Here is a 19,445-nt window from a genome sequence, read left to right as displayed (position 1 = left end):
TTAAAGAGGCCCAAACTGGACCCTTCAGTGGGCCTGCTGTGGCTCCTGGGCCACATGTTTGACACCCTTGTCCTGAGAGGACAAAACCTCTGCGACCACAGATCAGCTCTCTGACTCTTTCCACCATTGTTTGCCGTCTCCACCGAGGATTGCGACATCCATAACCACAATCACTTTTCTTCTTGCTCTACCAAACTAACATCAGCCACGCCTTCTATCATCCAGCAATAAGTCCGTCATCGAGTGGCGTCCATCCAGCACCATCTGTTCATACACGCTGACGGTGACAACACTGGTTATTAATATTAAACACTGACTTTATTTGTTGTGATAGTAAATAGATTAGGACATGCAGGTAATGTTACAGACGTGCCTTTCAGCGCCTCAGATGTCCATCTTGTCCGTGCAGTTTAGCTAATGTTCAGCACGGTGAGTGCGGAAATAACAGCTGCTGTCGCTCATTTATTTTCCTACACCTTACCTGCAGCCATCACAGCCTGGGCTCAACTATAACTATATTCTATGTTTGCATTCTTCTGCTGCTTTTGAAACCCTCTATTTTACATCAGAGCATTAACCCCTGTGGGCTGTCTTTATATATGAACCAGACAGTCACGCAGCAGGACAGGTTCTGGCCTCGAAGCGGAGCAGCAAAATCCTCTTTCCCAACCCGTTGTTTCTCCCCCTGCTGTGTCTTTGCCCTCTGACGGGCCTGGCAGATTCTTGTGCTTCATGGAGCCTCTACAGAGTCCACAGCCATGCTTGCTGAGGCTCTACTGTCTCCTCGCACTTTAAAAACTAACATCTGCACAACTTCACACTCACACATGCGCACACACATCACTGTGTTGACTTAGCCCATCTGGTCCAGATTGTGTTGAGATGATTGAGATATTTGTCGTAGCTCGTTTGCGGGGGTGCAGCGGTGACCCGGTAGGCTAACTGAGACGCACGGTCATGTGTGTATACGTTGTAGATGGATTTACTTACATGCACCCACTCGCTCGTTCACTTTGCACACGCAGGCATTCAGACATATTTTCAGTGCTGTGGATGCAACACACAGCAGACAGTTAAAAGGTCATTAAACTCTAATATTTAGGTTAGTGACACAGTGGAGGGTTTCATTACACAGACACAGAGAGCTGTGATGCACTGCGTGTCAAACAGGAAGCTTTTCTTTTGTTTTCTTTTTTATTATCTTATCTTTTCTTATCTATTCCTGTCATCTGGGTGTTTGTTTTGCAGCTGGAGTCATCAGTGAGTTATCCTGGCTGCGATTTGATCTCCAATGACAAAAATTCCAAGTAACCGGTGGTCTGTTTCTAAGAAAAGTTACTAATGCTGGAATTTTTTGCTGTATTTAAAGTGTGGCTATTGAGACATCTGCCCGTTCAGACTAAAACACTGCCATGAAATTTAGCACAGACGGGAACGTTGTAGTCGCAGTGAATGGCATCATTTCTGGCTTCTGACAAATATCATTTTTGTATGAGTCACATACCTTGATGTGCCATGTAGCCCTGCTGTCCACCAGCCTGCTGACTACAGGATGTTTTTGTAAACGTTGATCTCAGAAGAACCCACAGTTCAGAGTCTCGGCTGAGATGCTACCACATCGTGCAAACGTCTTCAGCTCGGATGGATGTGTATTTGACGGTTTACAGTTTTGCATGCAGTTTTGAAAACTTGGGTTTGAACACACCTTTATTCTTGTTTTGTTGCATGACTGCACGATGGTGCTCATCATCTGCTTGGACATCTGTGCTGCTAGTTTAAGAACACTCCTGTTCTGAGCACCTTGCTCTTGCTTATCTTTGGTGCATGTAGGATCCTCTAACTTGTGCCAAAATGGTGACCCTTTATCTTGAATTGTAGAAGAAGTTGTAGAAGTCAAAGTCATGGGGACGAACTCCTGTAGAGTAGAGCAGTCAGGATTGGATGCAGCAGTAAAAGCCTGTGGTGAGAGTCTCTCACATCCCCGGTTTGTTCCTTCCAGCAAATTACATGAGCTCTAAACCTGTGATGATTCACAACATGAACATGTTGAGTCAGTGTGACGCAGAATGTGTTTTTGGGCAACTTTGAGGTCCGTGGTGAAGCACAGCCGAGCTGGAAGCAGGTCAGAGATGCACAAAGAGCTGAACATGAAGGGGGAAAGTTGTAAACATGTTTCTGGTGAAACATATATGTGTGTAGGAAATTGGTCCATGAGATGACAGTGGTCTTTTTTGGGGTGTTTGACATTAAAGAAAAACATTTGCATAAATAATCCTCGCATAGAAAATGGTTCCAACTGTAGCCTAAAGCCATTACTGGGCATCAGTGCACCAGGATCTGTGCTGTTTGTGTTTGTCCCATGCCTGGTGCAGTCTTTCTGTTGGTGTCCTGTGGGAACAAGATTCAAAATAACTAATCTGGCCCCACATCACCACTTTCCCACTCCTACCTCTTTCATAATTTTAGACTTCCCATAAAAAGGATTAAAAGACACTCAGGCTTGAGTAGAGAAAATGAAAGTTAAAAATGCATCTGTTTTTCATTCAGTTTTCTTCTCTACAAACTGAGCGCTGGAACATGAACTGTGTGTCGAGCACATCCATAAATGTCTGCTCTAACAAAGATGTCAGTGCAACAGAAGAGTCGCTTAAAGACATTGTTGGACAAAGTTTGAGTGATTTAAAAACTGCTGACAATCACATCAAACACATTTAGACACTTGTGGCTTGCATACATTCCCTCCATGAGATTTTTGAAGGCCTGACAAATTTTGCAGACAGTCAACACAAACACATAACAGTTTGTTAAAAAGGGCTCAAGTGAATTGTCATCCCCTGGAGATTTTTCCATTGCACTCTTTGCCTGGTACCAAAGCAATTGTGAGGCCCACGCCAGATTTAAAAGAAACCACAGTGACCCTGATGGATGAGAGGAATGAATTCTTAGTAACTTAGCTGTAAATCCACCTTTTCCCCTCCTGTAGTCACCTGGGCCTGGACTATGAAGTATGATTAGCGGGGTATTCAGGTCCCTTTAGACTTAATCTCTCATTTTTACCTGTGATAAAAGTTCACTTCAGATGCTCGAGGATATCACTCATACAGATGCTATAAAGACATTAACAGAATAGTTTGGTGTTTCCAGGTGTGTCTGCAAACAGAAGTACTGACTTGAAAATGACAGCATCATTTGCATCCCACCTGATTACACAACAAATCTTGACCTTAACTAGAGATAAAGCTGAAGCACATGAGGAGTCCCACCTTGGATATGTAGGTGGCCAGAAATCTCGGAGTGCTCAGACATATTTTAGAGATCATTTCATTTTTTGGCGATAAAGTATCTGAATTGCAGGAGCGGGGCCACGCCTCAAAACCTCCGGTTCTTATTTATATGTTGCACACTTGGACGAAACGACACTTCCAGGCGTGCATGAGATTGGAATCGTTTCTCTTTACTTGTTCATTTGCTCTGCAAATACACAAACACAAGCACTTTGGTTCAGCGTGGCTGCACTCTGCAGGCTGTCTGTGCACTAAAACACACAGGACCCCCAAGCTGTCCCATCCAGCGCCTGCATGAGCGTCACTCATGGGAATCATCATTAACTAAATTATTCTAGCTGGAATGCCAGTGAGCACAATACGTGTCAGAAATACAGTAATAAAGACCTGAATGCACCCAGTAACAACGATAAGCACCCCAAACACATGACATTCACATACACCAGTTCCCCCAGTTCTACAAGCTTCTTGTTTTCATGCCCCACCCTTCCTCCCCTTTTTCAATCATTTCACTTCTTCACTTCTCATTAGTACATGGGGCTGTGTCAGGCCCATCCGAGGCTTTTTCCCAAACTGGAGCTCAATTCATGTCTAATTCCTTCACCTTTGTCTACTAAAAACACTGTTGAACCTAAAAATGAGTTCAGCTGGTGAACTACATGATTCCAAACTCAGACTCATTTGTTTTGTTTAAAGACAAGTTCCTCAGATGTGACACATCAGAGGCGTGTTCTTGCTCGTTGTCTTTTTATCCTCAGATGTCCTTTGGTGGTGGTTTGTTTTGCAGCATACAAAGTTATTGTTGCAAACAGGACTAAGGCAGCCTGGTTGAAAAACCTGTGAACCACCCTCATTCCTCCGTCTTCCTAACACAGACCTTTTCAGTCTCAAAAAGAGGACCGTTATCTCCCAGGGACCAACAGCAAATACCAAAAAGGCTCTTAGGGATGAAGAAGATGTCCTAAATGAAGTAGGTGGAGGTTTGCAGACATTTTAAAACATTTTTATGTTTTTTTTTTATTTTGCTTTCGTGTCAGTGTAGAATGTGAATGTGGAGACCTGAAGTGAAGTATTGGCGTATAAAGGTCAGGAGCTGTTATCAGGAAGTGTAGGTGCAGGGATGAAAGTGGAGCAATGAACTGGTCTGTGAAGTCTGGATGAACCGCAAGATTCAAATCAGGGGTCAGATGTATTTTTAAATTTGTGTCAGGGACGTGGTGAAGTTACAACTTCATGTTAAGGGGCTCTTCAAATTATTAAGTCCAATTGTAAAAGTCACACTTTATAACCTACCACTCCTGTAATCGTGAGGGTGTTATTGTATATTCCCTTAGAGGACCATGTGCAAAGCATCTTCTTGCTGCTCTGGTGTTTTTGAAAGCACCTGTCAGGAGATGTGCTAAAGATGGAACATATGAGGCGTGGGGAATGAAAACAGCACGTTGTGGTTTTTACAGCTTCGGACAGGTGAAAAAACACGACAGCACTTACAGATGATTAGCAACTGACAGGAAGACGGGAATGCCTTAAAGTGCGTGTGGTTAGTGGGACACACGGGGCATATGAATTCAATGGAAAACACATTAATGAGGCATGTAGTGAGTCTGAAGGTTTCATCGTGTGGTAGCTTTCACAGCTCCGCTTTTACAAGAACACGACTCAAAATGTGCCTTTAGGGGGTGACAGCAATAATCACCAGGGGTCCACGTACAGTAAAGTCAAGTCTGTTATTTATATCGCACATTTAAAAGTAATAGGAGCTGACTGAAAGCAGTTTCCAGTCTGGGTACATGAGCTGACTGACACATGGGTGGTGTAAATGAGAAATACAGCGAGAGAATAATAAAACATGACAACTGCAACCTCAGACTGAGCTACAAGAAAGAAAAGGAAAAGAGGTGCATGTGAAAAAATTAAAAGATGCCAAACTGAATAAATATAAAGTAAATAAAAGAATGCATTATTTTATTATTTCCTGGAATAATTTCCATCTATTCATCAGTTTTCTTATCTACTTCAGGGTTATGAGGGGCTGTTAGAGTGAGAGGTGGGGTCATCATGGTCACCAGTACATCAGAAAGACCAGCACAGACCAATTACACTCAATTTACAATGTAAAATCTCCAGATAACCTAACACACGTGTCTTTGGACTGTGGGAGGCAGAACGGAGAACCCGGACGAATCCCACGCAGACACGGGAATCCATATTTGACATTTTTCTCATTTAAATTCATATCAATATTATTATTTTATACCATATGGATAATGCATATTATTGAATTAACATCAAATTATTTAATCATTATTATATTGTTTCAACATTATGTCATATCTTATTTTAGTCCAGTTCAGGCTGCTGAGTAACAACATCACACATCTGTGGGCAAGAAGAAAGTTACTTTAGAAACTTTTAGCTTTTTTGTGATATATTAGAGAGTTTTACCTTAAACTTAAAATGAAGGTATGTGTGGATTTATTTATGTCATGTTCATTACTGTACAATATTGGTCAAAAGTACACTTCAGTTTGTGTCTTTGACTCCCCGTTGGTCATTCACTCTATTAAAGGACCGTCTTAGCTACTCTCTTCCTTCACACACACACACACACACACACACACACACACACACACACACACACACACACACACACACACACCCCAACCATCAAAAATGAGTGCCTGAACCCTGAAACCACATTTTGAGTCTCAAAAATGCCTTCAAACTCGTGTGGACCTGATCATGGTCCCAATAAGTGACTGTATAGTAGCATGCCAATTTTCTGTCCTCACAACGATGTCTAAACACACACACACACATACACACACACACACACATACACACATTCACACAAACACACAAACCCTCTTGCAGAGTTTGATGAGATGTTTTAAGGTTTTTTTGGTTTAAATGTGGCTGCTTTGGGAAGCAGTGACATGCGTGTGTCCTCTCATGTGCTCCTCGCTGTCCTCTCATACACATTATATATTTATTAATTATTGAACAGCAGCAATTTTCCGTTGAGCTTGTGGGAAGCAGCTGTTGTTAAGGAAGCATCGGGCTCTTTGTTTGGGAAGCTCATGTTGGAAGTGTTCGTCTTTATGGGTCGGATGTTCTCAGGCACAGTATGGACTGACAGTGACCTCTTAAATTGGAAAGTATGTTATTATTACTGTCACATCATTTTCACATGTGCATTTGTGTAAAAATAAAACTTCTACAATGTCGTAGTGCAAAGTAGAAGTATTTGAATAGTTTATATTGCAGCTACCTCAGAGGTCTGCAGAAGATCCTGACTGGCTGTTCTGTTTTACTTTTAGTGACTAAATAAGAATATTTATCAGATTTTATAGTATTCAGTTGTTTGATGGTGCGAGGTTCTGGAAAGGCAACGAAACACATTGAATAGAGCTATCTTGACCAAATGTCTCTTTGCGTTGATGGCTTTCATGCTGAAGGCTTGGAGGTAACGCAAATATGGTCCATAAATTGTGTTTTTAATCTCAGGTTGAATATTGCTGTTAAACTGTCAACTTTTGCCGCACGTGCAGGAAAAACTTGGTTTCCTCTTAACAGCAATTACGGTTTTTAACTTTGTCATGTAACTATATTTTTAAATTCTTTGCTTTGCCCCCCACTAAGCCTAATCTGATTTTTTTGTGCTTATTTGCGTTGTGTCCCGACACTGTGGAGCTTCATAAGGAAATGAAATTCTGTCCAGACTACCTTTAGGGATTCCTGTCTGTATCAGAAAGACCAGCATTAGCAGGTGTCACACCTCAGGCACAACCACTGAAAAAACTTCACTCAGCAGCTCATCACTGCACAGATCTTCACAAATAAAGAGAGTTTATTTAAATTTATAAATGTTATGCAGTTATCTAAACAAAAAGTGATGAAGTATCCTGATTATGATCCTCTGCACATGAGACCCTGGAGTCAAGTTCATGCATGAGGCATGCACAGAGAGCACAGAGGGGAAAGAACAAAAGTTGGCGAGTGCACAAAAAGAGGAGAGAGCAAAGGTCGGGTACCACGCAGGCAGATATATTTGCCTACAGTGCAGCAGTGCTCAGAAATGAAGCCTGAGGCTGTTGGCTCGTTCTGCCGGTTTATAAAGTTCTGATTTTCAGCCAAAACATCTGGCCGCTCTAATACTTACAGGCACGCTGCAATAATATAACACGATCTGCAAGTGTGCCTTTCTTATCTCCTGTTCAGCTGGATCGAACTCAGCATGTTTGTCCAAGTCAAAATATATCATTATGTAGGCTAATAGCTGGGAAGGTCTGAATTAGAAGAGCCATCTGCGCTGCAGTCGTGGATGACAAACAAACACTAAAGTTAAATATCTAAATGTCTTCTGTTGCTTTTTGTGTGTGTGTGTCTATGTTTGCACAGGGTTTACAGTCACTTCTATAGAAAACTTTTCATCTTTTCCTGTACTCGTGAATTTCTGTGCTCACATGCTGGTAATATTTCCACATTTACACTTGGTAATATCGTCATTTTGCGACCCACTGGCACCTGCAGTCTTATTTAGCTTTCAGGCTGGTCAGCACAGCTTTCCATCCGTGACCTCAAACAAAAATTCTGCTTTGCAAAGAAAATCTTCCTCCTTATAAACAGAAACCAGCGGGCGATGTCAACTAAACGCCTTGACTGGACATGCAAGCAATCATTCAATGTCAAATATTTGCTTAACAGAAGTTTTTTCGGGGTTATTAGGTGAATCACTCAAGCTTAAAACGATTGTGGTCATGGGGAAAGGAACTGTTGAGAAACAGGACTTAAACCCTCGTTTTTGATGGCGAGCTGACCTCCAAACTTCACATTTCACTGCACTCAAACGTCACACTGCTTCCTTACTCGGCACTAAAGATAAACACAGAGCTGATTTTAGCTGTTTGAGCAGAGGGGCGGCGGCAGCCATGTTTCAGTCCCTCAGCGCACCTTCGCATCCTCAGCTGCCAACTCAGACCCCGACACACTCCAGCGACGCACGGTGCACTTGTTACCCCAGATCGCTATCGGTGCTACTTGCCTGTGCTTCAGTGTAATCGAGGCTGTTTGGCGACCCCACCCCAGCGCCCCCCACCCACTCTTCTCCCCTCTGTCCCCTGTGAAGTCACCCAGAGGGCCAGATCACAGCAAAGCCAACATGTGGTTTGAGTTAGCGTCTTAGAAACCAGCCCTCCATACGTGGGGTTGTGTGCGTAATCCCAGGGCTCGCTGGTCAGGCTCTGCTTGTGTAGTGTGCAATTGTGAGCGCAGAGCTAATTGTGTTTGTGTGTGTGACTGTTTTTATAAATATATGCCAGGTTTTGTGAGTCTTAAAAGGAAGTACTATTTTGCGTGTGGTTGTATCCTCACACAGGAAGTCAGCATGCTCTGTCTCTGGGGACTGAACAAAACCAAGAACTAATTTTAAATCTCAAGAGTATTTAGTCGCGCTCTCACACATAAGCCGCATATTTCTGTCCATACTGTGTCTGTTTCGGCCTCTCTGGCTCTGCTGGTTGGACTGCGCAGCAGCCAGGTGGAGGTTTTGGCTTTCATCAAACTTTTATCTGCACGGCATCTCAGGAAGCAGAGCAGGAGGGAGAAATGAACCGGCTCGTTCCAGCTATTTTCTCCTTTGCTGATTATTTGATTAAGTTCTCGCTGAGACAAAGCATCAGATTTTTCCCCTCTCTCTTTAGTCCAGGTTAGCTCGATTTACTCGCTCACACTAAAGTCCCTAAGAAAGGCCATTCGAATTTGTGACCGCTCCGATAGGCATCTCCCCACTTGTAAAATCATTTTCTGATTGAACAGAGCGATGCTTGTTCAATCTGAATCCGAATTGAAGCAGACTAAACATAATAGCACTGGAATCACTTTAATTGGTTAGTGAAAATGAGTAATAGTGGCGTCAGCATGCGTGAAGAATGATGAACATGATAAGGTCAATCAACCAGGATAACATCGGCAGCTGATGGGAATAAAAGCATGAAAACATTGCTGAAAATCAGGTGGTACTTATTAAAAATGAATCACCTGTCAGTGTTTAGCAGTCATAACAAGTGAGTTAAAGCCAGAGTCTGAAGCACTTTTTACACATGAACTCGTTGGCAGCATCAGGAAGGAACAATTTTCCATTATGGAGAGTATTTAAAATGAAAGAAAATTTATTATTGACACATAATCAGGGGCATAGTCTGGGTTATCAAAGGTGGGGAGGGATCCATAGGAAATCATAATATTTGTCATGCATGCATACACATGTTTTAATGAAAAGGGGTGATGCAAATATTAAAATGATGATACAAAAGGTCTGATAATAGGTAACTAAAGCTTTAAGATAAACAGCATGGAGTGCAATATTTATGAAATACTGTGGAACAGATGAAGAAAATAGCACAAATACTTAAATAAATTACATTAAACTGATTTCAGGAAAGTCTTTAAGGAAATGTAATCACTTACACTACAGTCCTATCCATGCTCTGCCTGGTGATACTGGTCTCATTTTAAGATTAATAGTACTTTAGCCAATGGAACTGGTGTCTCCAACTTGTCTTTTGTTGGCATTTGTTTATCATTATATCAAAAACTAGTTAATTTAGTTTGATCTAAAGTCTAATTTTGATCAGGGTTCATGTTTTTTTAATCATTTCTTGAAATCCTGGCATTGCTTAAACCCATGTTCATAGATTTTGTCCATGTGCTCGACCCAATCACCTGCACACGATGCTCATGTATGCTGATGTATTGACTTGAGCACATGGGATTATCCCTGCGATTCATTTCTTGATTTTTTAGGGAAATACAGACATTCATGTGCTTTTCAAGACGGAGCATCAAGCTGATTTTCAGTTTAGGCAAAGTAAATCTGTTTTCTCTCCAAACACGTTTTTTAAAAATATCTGTGCAAAAATGTGATAATGAAACACAAAAGAAACAATGATGCCAAACCACAACTAACTTTAAACACTAGTTAAACCTTTGAAAAATGTCACTATTGGGAATAACAAATTAGGTTTTGCAACGAGACCCCTGCAAGAAAAGTGATCTACACCAGAGCCAAATGTGCTCTGGGCACTCTGGCCTGAACTTTGCTCCGCTGGTTACTGGCCGTCCCACTGGGACCAATCTGTTTGTTGGTCCAGCGGTATATTTATCAACTCCTTCTTCTCAGTGGCACTGACATCCTGAGGACGTGGAGACTGAGGCACGAATGGATGGCTGGATGGATAGATTATTTATTTGTCGGGGTTGAAGATTACAGCATGGCAGTGCGAGCTGGCATGGGTTGATATTCCCAGAGATGGAGAGTCCTGCGTCTTTATATACCAGACCCCCTGACATGTTTTATTAACATGTTTGATTTGGTGAACTTGATACACTGAGTGGGTGGCTTTCCAGAATAAAACAACTCACTGCTGAACTGTGGAAAGACTCAGCACAAGTCATTTTATTTTAGCCGTGACGTCAAACTTACTCATTAGCTTTTCATCACATACTCGTCTTTTCTGTTTTATTGGCTCTGTGTCTTTTTACCCATGCATTGCCCTGCACCTGTATGAACACTCGTGGGTTCCAGATGATGAATCCCAGTGGTTGTAGCTGAGACAGACACTCAGCAAATACTGAATAGTATACTGGGATAACACCAAAAATGGCAGTTTCCCCATCAGTGTCCCCGAAGAGCAAATCAACAGCAAAAATGAACAAGTCGTCCACGACTAAGTCCAAGTTAAAGTCTTTAATCCAGCAGAAATGTTGTGAAAAGACAAAAGTGAAGCATTTATGGGAGGACACTCGCCAACATCGTGAATGTTTTCTGGGCATTATAAAGGACTAAAAGTGGATCACGCCAAGTAATAAAAACAAAGGCTCTTAAACTGTTACCCTCACAGATAATAATAATATCGGATCCTTTTCTTAAATAAACAAAAAGTCCAATGTTTTAATTTCCTTTCATTAGTTGGTTTGTCTTTTTCTAGGACGTCTAGGACTAAAATCTGATGGTGCTGCGTTCATATTTATGCAGAAATTTGCAATATTTCAGCTGCTCTGGATCCTGTGGGTTGAACATTGGTTCCTCATTGGGTTGGCTCATCCTACAGGGTTTCAGCCTCAGTCCTGAGTCACTGGCTTGAATACTGTGTGCTGTTTTTCTTAAAGCTGTTAGCATGCTGATTACCACTACAAACTTGAAATACTGGAAGGGTTTGTGGTTGGAGGGTAGGGGTTTATAGAGCGTGCAGGATAGAGGACATGTTGTTCTCTTGCTGTATGATCCACAATATTCTAATTTCACTGTACTATTGTACGAAGTATGACTGTGCAATAAAGAGTTATCTTATGCTCCCGAGTTTGGGCTCACTGATCTCATGTTTCTGGCCAAGAAGCTTGTTTTAATGCATCCAACTAACAGCTCCGTGTTTTATTGGTGGGATGCAGTTTTATGTTGGAATGCTGTGTTTTTCCTCCAAACACTTCTCATTCCAAATCAGAAACTTTTAATCTAATTTAAACACAAAACATTGTTCAGCCTTGTTCACATGACTTCAGCAAACTGCAGAAAGGCACCAGTGATCTTTTTAGAGAGCAGAGGCTTTTCATCTTGATGCTCAGTGTCGTCTTGGTTCTGAGAGACTCATTTTAGATGCTACAAGTTACTCCAGGGCAGGCTTGGCCAACTCCAGGCCTCGAGGGCCGGTGTCCTGCAGGTTTTAGATCTCACCCTACACACCTGAATCAAATGATTAGTTCATTACCAGGCCTCTGGAGAACTTGATATGTTGAGGAGGTCATTTAGACATTTAAATCAGCTGTGATGGATCAAGGACACATCTAAAACCTGCAGGACACCGGCTCTCGAGGCCTGGGTTTGGACACCACTGCTCTAGGGTCAGCTGTACTATAACACACCTCATTCTTGAAGGGATCTCTGTTGTCATTAAAATCGTTTAGTTTGAAGTCAGTCTGTTTGATTCTGGGTGGATGACTCCGCTGTGATGACTGGATGTGCACTGGATGGATTTCTTTGTGTCTCTTGTTTTACTTCTCATCTTCCTCTCATATAACTGACTCTGACACCTTGTGTTTCCCTTTCGTTGAGTGCAGTTGGAGAACTTCCTTCAGAAGAACAACAGGCGTGACGTTGCCAACATGCAGTCGCATGTCGTTCACAACCAAACGGCCACGATGCTGGAAATCGGCACGAACCTGCTCACGCACACAGCAGAGCAGACACGCAAGCTCCATGTGGTCGAAGCAAAGGTAAGGAGCTGCCAGTGAACCTGTCATCTGAAAACAGACTTTTGTGAGTTTATTCTCTGTTTTTGTTTCTCATCAGGTCCTAAACCACACATCTCAGATAGAGATAAAGCTTCTGGAGAATTCTCTGTCCACCAACAAGCTGGAAAAGGAACTGTTACTGCAAACTTCAGAGATCAGCCGGCTGCGAGATAAGAACAGGTGGGAAATGGTTTTGTTCTGTCAGCGTCTGCGTAGGTGGAAATTAATCATAAAACCAATTTAAAATCACTCTGAGTAAAGACAACGGCTAAAAGGACTACTTTTTCTACAATCGAATGCTTGTACAGGGTTTGTCCTGACTCAGAATTGGCCTTTGGGGGACATTTGATTAACAAAAACATCTGCTGTGAGTTAATCGAGTTAATAAAACCTCGGTTAACAAAACTAGTTAAGAAACTAGAATAATACAGGAAGGGATTGAAGCCTCTTGGAGTGAGGCAGGATTTCTTTTTTCTGTAGAAGAACAACTCGGCAATAGTGAAGTTAGCACATCACAACCTTTAAAAGCAGCCAAGTGATCATGTGAGACTGACATCATACGCTTCTACGACAGAGACATGTCGCAAAGTACCCGAACCTCATATAACCTCCTTTCTAACACTAATAAAGAGCACAGCTTGCAAAAGGAACATCATATTGTATTCATTAAGACTCCAGCTAGCAGCTGACCCTATAAAGTCACTGAGGTCATAGATCAGGTTAGCCTGAGGGTAGTTTTCCCATGCACTTTTATAAAACTAGACTTCTTTTGGCGTCAGAGAAATGAATCTGGGTTTGAGGCACTTCAGCGCTGACTTTACTCTCAGAACTGGAGACTATGTTTATCTTTTATATACTATGACCTCATCAGGATCCCAATGTTATATTTTGTCAAAACATAATGAAACTGATTGGATAATATGTGTATGACTGATGAGCTTTTCTAGAAGCTATTAATACATTTTTCGTTGCCCTCATAAAAATAAAGCCATTTTTTAATGAAAATGTAGCTGAAATATATCGAATCAAATGTTCATTTATGAAAATGATCATTAAGAAAAAATAGGTTTGCTGTAAACTGAATGTATACCAATCAAGTAAATCTAATTTTATCAGATTACATTAAATTTTATATTTTACATTCTACTTCTGTTATAAATTACATATAAAAATGTAAATTTTTTAAAAGCAAAAGTCAGTATTTTGGGTGTAAATCTTTGTTTCAAGTGTTCCTGAAATCAAACAAACAAAAATATTCTGACTGAAGGTTTTACTTGTTTTATGACAAGTTTGGGTAAAAAGGTGGATTTATTTTGTTATTTTCTTAGTATAGTTAGTAGAGGTTTTGACAGACTTCAAACACATTGTGTGTTCTTGTATTTATTACAGGTGGTCTAATACATTTAATAAGCACTGTATATATAAGCACTGTATATTCACCTGTTTGCAGTTTTATGTATTTGGAAGTCAAGTATTTATTTTTTCATGTTCAGATGATGTCGTTGGATCAGGCTTTGTGTGCTCGGTGCTGCAGCCCCCCGTGGGCTCCTGCACTGTGCTTGCTGGGTCTTTCTTTCTTTTTCTTTTCCCTCCCCCTGGTCTTGTCCGTTATGGTTGTAATGATCCAAAATAAAAAAATACCAATAAAATTCTAATAAAATGTGACTGTCAAGTGCACCATTATAACAAATGCCGTAATGCTCCACTTGTGAAAGTAAATCTGTTTGGCATTCAGAAAACAGTTCTGATTGCTACACTGCCGGACACGACAGCGAGAAGAAAAAAAAAGACTGGAGAAGGCTTATATACATTAGTTTTTGCAGGTAGCTGACAGATTTAGCATTCCTGCTACATATTGGATCTGCTTCTAGACATGATGTCAAAATGTTGCTTCTTCAACAGCGTGCGTCCATGATCAGCCTCTTTAATAGTGGCATATTTCTGAGATTTCCCCTGAGACAGATCAACATCTAAAACATATTCTGTTGCAGCCTGACAGGAAAAAAGACGAGCAGCTTATCGGTGACAACATCTGAAATACAAGCAAATCATCGCAGCGACGTAAATATGTCCTCAGCTGTTACTGCAAGACGCAGAAATATTTGGAGACACAATATTTTTGTCATTTTTCATTGTGAGGTGAACTTGGACCGTGCACTGTGCAGTAAAACATGCAGAGCAATTATCGAGCATGTTTACAGTAACAGACAAACAGAGTGCGGGTGTGTGAGACTGTGGTGCAAGCGGAGCATTCGCTGATGATCAGCCACAACATCAAAAGCACAAAGAAGTCGATAACAAATCAGTAACATTGATCATCTCGTTATCGTGAGATGTTCTGCTGGGAGCCCATCGTCCTGGCTTTCATGTGGATTTTACTTTGACATGTATGAAGGAAATAAGGCGATGAGACCTTTCTAAACAAATGTAGGTGTCATGTTTGGTCCAGATACAGAAAATGGGCAACCAAACCAGTCTGACAATGCAATCAAAGAAGAGCTGAGAACATGTCAGATGACATGATACAGATCTGAAATCTGTTAAAGTCCCAAGTTGGACTTTATCCAGCTTCATCTTCAAACTGAAGCCAAAGTAGATTGCATCACTGAACACATTATTAGCAACCGTGTCTAAGTTTGTGTCAACAAAACTGACGTCTTTGTGTCTTTTGTGCCCGATTGCTCCTGATTTCTAGGAGTAGAGACTTCTAGAAATCCTGAAACCATAAACACCCACACAATACATTTTTGGCTCGCATACTTTTGAGACCTCAGTAAAACAGCTGTCTGAATCTACAAGAGTACATAAACTTTGCACACACATTTTAACACACACATTCACAAACACCACTTCACTCATGCTGCACAAACCACAGCGATCAGTGGCTCCCCATCAGTCCACACCACATTAGCGTTTCCCCGTTCATGTGCGGGTCAGCATGTTGAAGTGATCAGAAGCAGAAGCTGATAGCGTGTTTCAGCTCCTAATGTGACCAAAGTCTCACCTGCTAATGTAGAATAACATCAGTCATCGCTGTAAACGAGCTGCATGATACAGCATGATGGTGGTTCAGGTCTGACTTATGTCAGCTACACCTCTCAGAAAGTGGACGTGTGGTTGTAAGATTCATATTCACATATTACAGAACTACAGCAGAGTATTGAAGCCTAAATCCTCTTGATATCAGTTTACTTATTTATGTAGAAAGTGTGTAAGGAATAAGTGTTTACTGTATACTACTGTATACTAAATTCAATTCTATTCTATTTTATTTATACAGTGCCAATCACAGCAGCAGTCGCCTCAAGGCGCTTCATATTGTAAGGTCGACTCTCCAATAATACACAGAGAAAAACCCAACAATCATATGACTCCCTATGAAATACCACTTTGGCGACAGTGGGAAGGAAAAACTCCCTTTTAACAGGAAGAAACTTCCGGCAGAACCAGGCTCAGGGAGGGGCGGGGCCATCTGCTGTGATTGGTTGGGGTGAGAGAAGGAAGACAGGATAAAGACATGCTGTGGAAGAGAGACAGAGATTATTAACAATGTTAAATGACATTATGTGTCAAATTTTTAATCTTAAAATCTAAAAAACTGCAGAATTAATGGTCCTTTGAATCAGCCTCAAGAGACTGTATGGTTGGCTACTTAGCATGCTAACACGCTAATCTCTGACGGTAAAGACACGAAATCTTATTGTGGAGCATTTAGCTGAGTGTTTTGTTAAAAAAACAGATGTTATGAGTGAGGCGTGGATCTGACAAAGACACTACATCAGGGGTGGGCAACTCCAGGCCTCGAGGGCCGGTGTCCTGCAGGTTTTAGATGTATCCTTGATCCAACACAGCTGATTCAAATTGCTGAATCACCACCTCAACATGTCTTGCCGTTCTCCAGAGGCCTGGGAATGAACTAATCATTTGATTCAGGTGTGTTGACCCAGGGTGAGATCTAAAATCTGGAGGACACCGGCACTCGAGGCCTGGAGTTGCCCACCCCTCCACTGCATGATCACATGGATGCAGTCTGTCAATCACAAAGTGTGTCCCGTCCTTCTCCACACTAACTGGGACCATCGTTTGCAAAATGAAGACTTGCAACGCAGTGATTGAGCCCATAGTGCCACCAGAAAGGTGTTTATCAAGACAGAAGTGAGAAGTGGTCAGTTGGATTTTTATTGCCTGGCTGTTTGGTGGCTTTGGTGGAACCAACAGCCGTGATCAACACTAATGTACAGTGTAAGGCCATGAGCATGGGTGTTGGATCCACATGGAGAAACTTTGACCCTTCAAAGTCTGAGTCTTCCTCATCAGCTATTTAATACTTTATTTAAAAGAAGTGTTCTGATAATGGCTGCCAGCAGTTAGTGTGTATTCAGCATATTTTCACCACATAAGTCACTTAGATGGAGCTTATTTGTAGAAACATTTAAAAGAAGATAACGTTTTTCCACTGGACTCCTGCAGACCAACGCACTCTTAGCGAGTTTGAACTAGAAGTTCAGCCACTTCGAGTGTCCCACGTTCCCCTCTGAAACTCCTGCCACTCCTTCATCGGGTTTCATTCATTTGGCTCATACTTTGTTGACCCAACTGTGGGCTGGAGTCTATTTTCAGCAGCTCTACTGCTGGTTCAGCTGCACAGATAACGAGAACTGTAGTCTGATCTGGCGCCAGAAATGATGGTCGCAATATTAATCTTTATTTCGCTGCTGCAGCTTCGCTAATGAGACGGAGTAATTCGGGAGGTAAAATCTCCGCTCCATCAAAAACAGAATAGAATATAGTCTTTCAGACCACCTTAATGTTTTTATCAAGATTTTGCTGCTCCTGCTCTTCACTTGGATGTAATTAGGATTTCTCAGGAAAGCCTTGATTTCTTCCTCTGTCCTATGCTGCTTGTTTGCATGCGTGTAAAGCTATTACAAGGGTAGAAATCGTGACTGAATAAAGTGAGCTGTTCCAGAACCCTTCTAGTTTACATTTTGGTTTTGTAAGTGTGGAATCTCCTGGGCCCTTTCCATTATTTCTTTACAAGTGTTTGTGTAACACCAGGCCTGCAGCACTAGAAAGGCAGCTTTTCTCTTTGCATCTGAAAAAGAAAGAAAAAAACAACCTGCACAAAAACTTGATCTCCCAAAAAATAATATTAGTCCTCAGGTTTTAAAAGACTCATACAGACAGTGGAATTTGTGCGATCTTGCAAATATCACAGAACAATTACTGACTCACATCTGAACTGTGAGGCAAACTGCGAAACCGCGTGCAGCGAAGGACACCAGCATCTCTTATGTTTAAGGAAGCTTCTTATTTCTGTTGTGATGACATTACTGAGTCTCATTTTTCCTTAGTACAACAAAAAATAGTGTGACAGCAGAGTTTATAACAGAAAGCCTTTGTATTCACATTTCCAGATATGAAAAATTTAAATCTAAGTGCAACGTATAAGAAAAAATATAGCAGAGGAGCAGAATGAGAAGCATGAAGTGATGGACTGCATAAGCAAACCCAGTTAGGATTTTCAGCCTGTGCTTCACCCAAAACCCTCCATCACCACAGTTCAACATGACTCTTGATAAAACTATTAAAACGTCACCATTACTCTCGTCCTCTGATGCTCCTGAGGGTGCCTAGTCTGACGGGATGACTGAGACTGTTATTCATTCAAGAATAAAGAAAATAAACTTTTGTCTGAAGTGAAGTCTCGTTTTATTTCCTGAGATTTTCTTCTGTTTTTCTTTTTGTTGCTTTGTTTTGCACTTTAGGGCCACCGCAGTCTAACCTGGTTAAAAGCAAACAGCATGCATAGAGCTGATAACACACACGAGTCAGAAAACTCACAGCAGAGCATTTTATTAACTTTGTTGGTTGTATCATCAAAACACAAAGATCTACTTTGTCTTTGATTTGTGTAAATTATGCAATCAAAGCATTTTTGCAGTTTCTTTGATTTACTTTATGGGAAAAAGCTCGGAAACAAAAACTGTGCTGCTGTGAGCTGAGTTGTTTTTTTCTTTTGTTTCAGTCATTTGGAGAGCAAAGTTCAGATGTTGGAGTCTAAGCAGCGAGGAGAGCTGGAGGACATGAGGCAGGAGAAGAATAGACTTCAAGTTAGTAAACCTTTGTAATTTTATATATCACCATCAGAAACATTTTTACGTTTATGAAATCAAATATCAGCATGGATTTTTGCCTCACGTGATATTTGTAAGCCCAAGTGGTTTAAAAACCACAAGCTTCTAAACTTGAGTGATAAATGTTAATTATAGAGTTTTAAGCACGTAGATGATGATTTCACTGCTGTAATCTGGGCTGTCTTGGCGAGGGAAAGTCAAGCATTACAAGAAATGTTAAAATCTGTAAAACTGTTAAATCATTCAAAGTAAAAAGTCAAAGTAAAGAACAAAAAAGTACATTTTCAAGTCTGTGGGGATGTAGAACCAAAGAGCTGAAAATGCTTAAACAGCAGTGAAACTTTTTTCTGGCTCAGTCCGTCATCAGGACTCAGATGGCGGCCATCGAGTCTTTAGAGAGGCGGCTGAGAGTCGCCAGCACCAACAACACCGCCCTGCAGAGACAACAGACGCAGCTGATGGAGTCTGTCCACACGCTCCTTAACATGGTGGCTAGTACTACAGGTACACACACACACACAGGTACACATGTAGTATTTTTCACACAGTACATTTATATTTCTCACAATCTTCTGGCGTTTTGATGTAGCAGCGCCTCCCAGGAGCCAGATGTGGAGGGACTGTGCAGATGCTTACAAGGCCGGTCACTATGTGAGCGGCCTGTATCACATCTACATCGGCAACAGGACTGAACCTGTGCAGGTAACGCCTCAACAGCAAACATGTGCAGTGTTGC

General features: G+C 41.4%; 1 protein-coding gene across 2 annotated transcripts in view; it reads left to right on the top strand.

Annotated features, from left to right (window-relative positions):
• The window catches only part of angpt4 (angiopoietin 4), a 67,541-nt gene that overhangs the window by 41,241 nt on the left and 6,855 nt on the right, over window positions 1–19,445 (top strand). Inside the window, exons 2-6 of one of the 2 annotated variants that reach the window (XM_005753669.2) lie at window positions 12,399–12,554; window positions 12,631–12,752; window positions 18,601–18,685; window positions 19,066–19,213; window positions 19,302–19,411. In XM_005753669.2, coding sequence (XP_005753726.1) covers window positions 12,399–12,554; window positions 12,631–12,752; window positions 18,601–18,685; window positions 19,066–19,213; window positions 19,302–19,411 — 621 coding nt within the window. Of the gene's footprint in view, window positions 1–12,398; window positions 12,555–12,630; window positions 12,753–18,600; window positions 18,686–19,065; window positions 19,214–19,298; window positions 19,412–19,445 lie in introns of both variants that reach the window. The other variant, XM_005753668.2, reaches the window with a different exon arrangement.

The sequence above is a fragment of the Pundamilia nyererei genome, unplaced genomic scaffold (assembly GCF_000239375.1).
Source record: "Pundamilia nyererei isolate P.nyererei 1_Seehausen unplaced genomic scaffold, PunNye1.0 scaffold00449, whole genome shotgun sequence".
Classification (NCBI taxonomy): Eukaryota; Metazoa; Chordata; class Actinopteri; order Cichliformes; family Cichlidae; genus Pundamilia; species Pundamilia nyererei.
The sequence above is the reverse complement of the archived record's forward strand: the minus strand, read 5'-3'. Positions and strand labels throughout refer to the sequence as shown.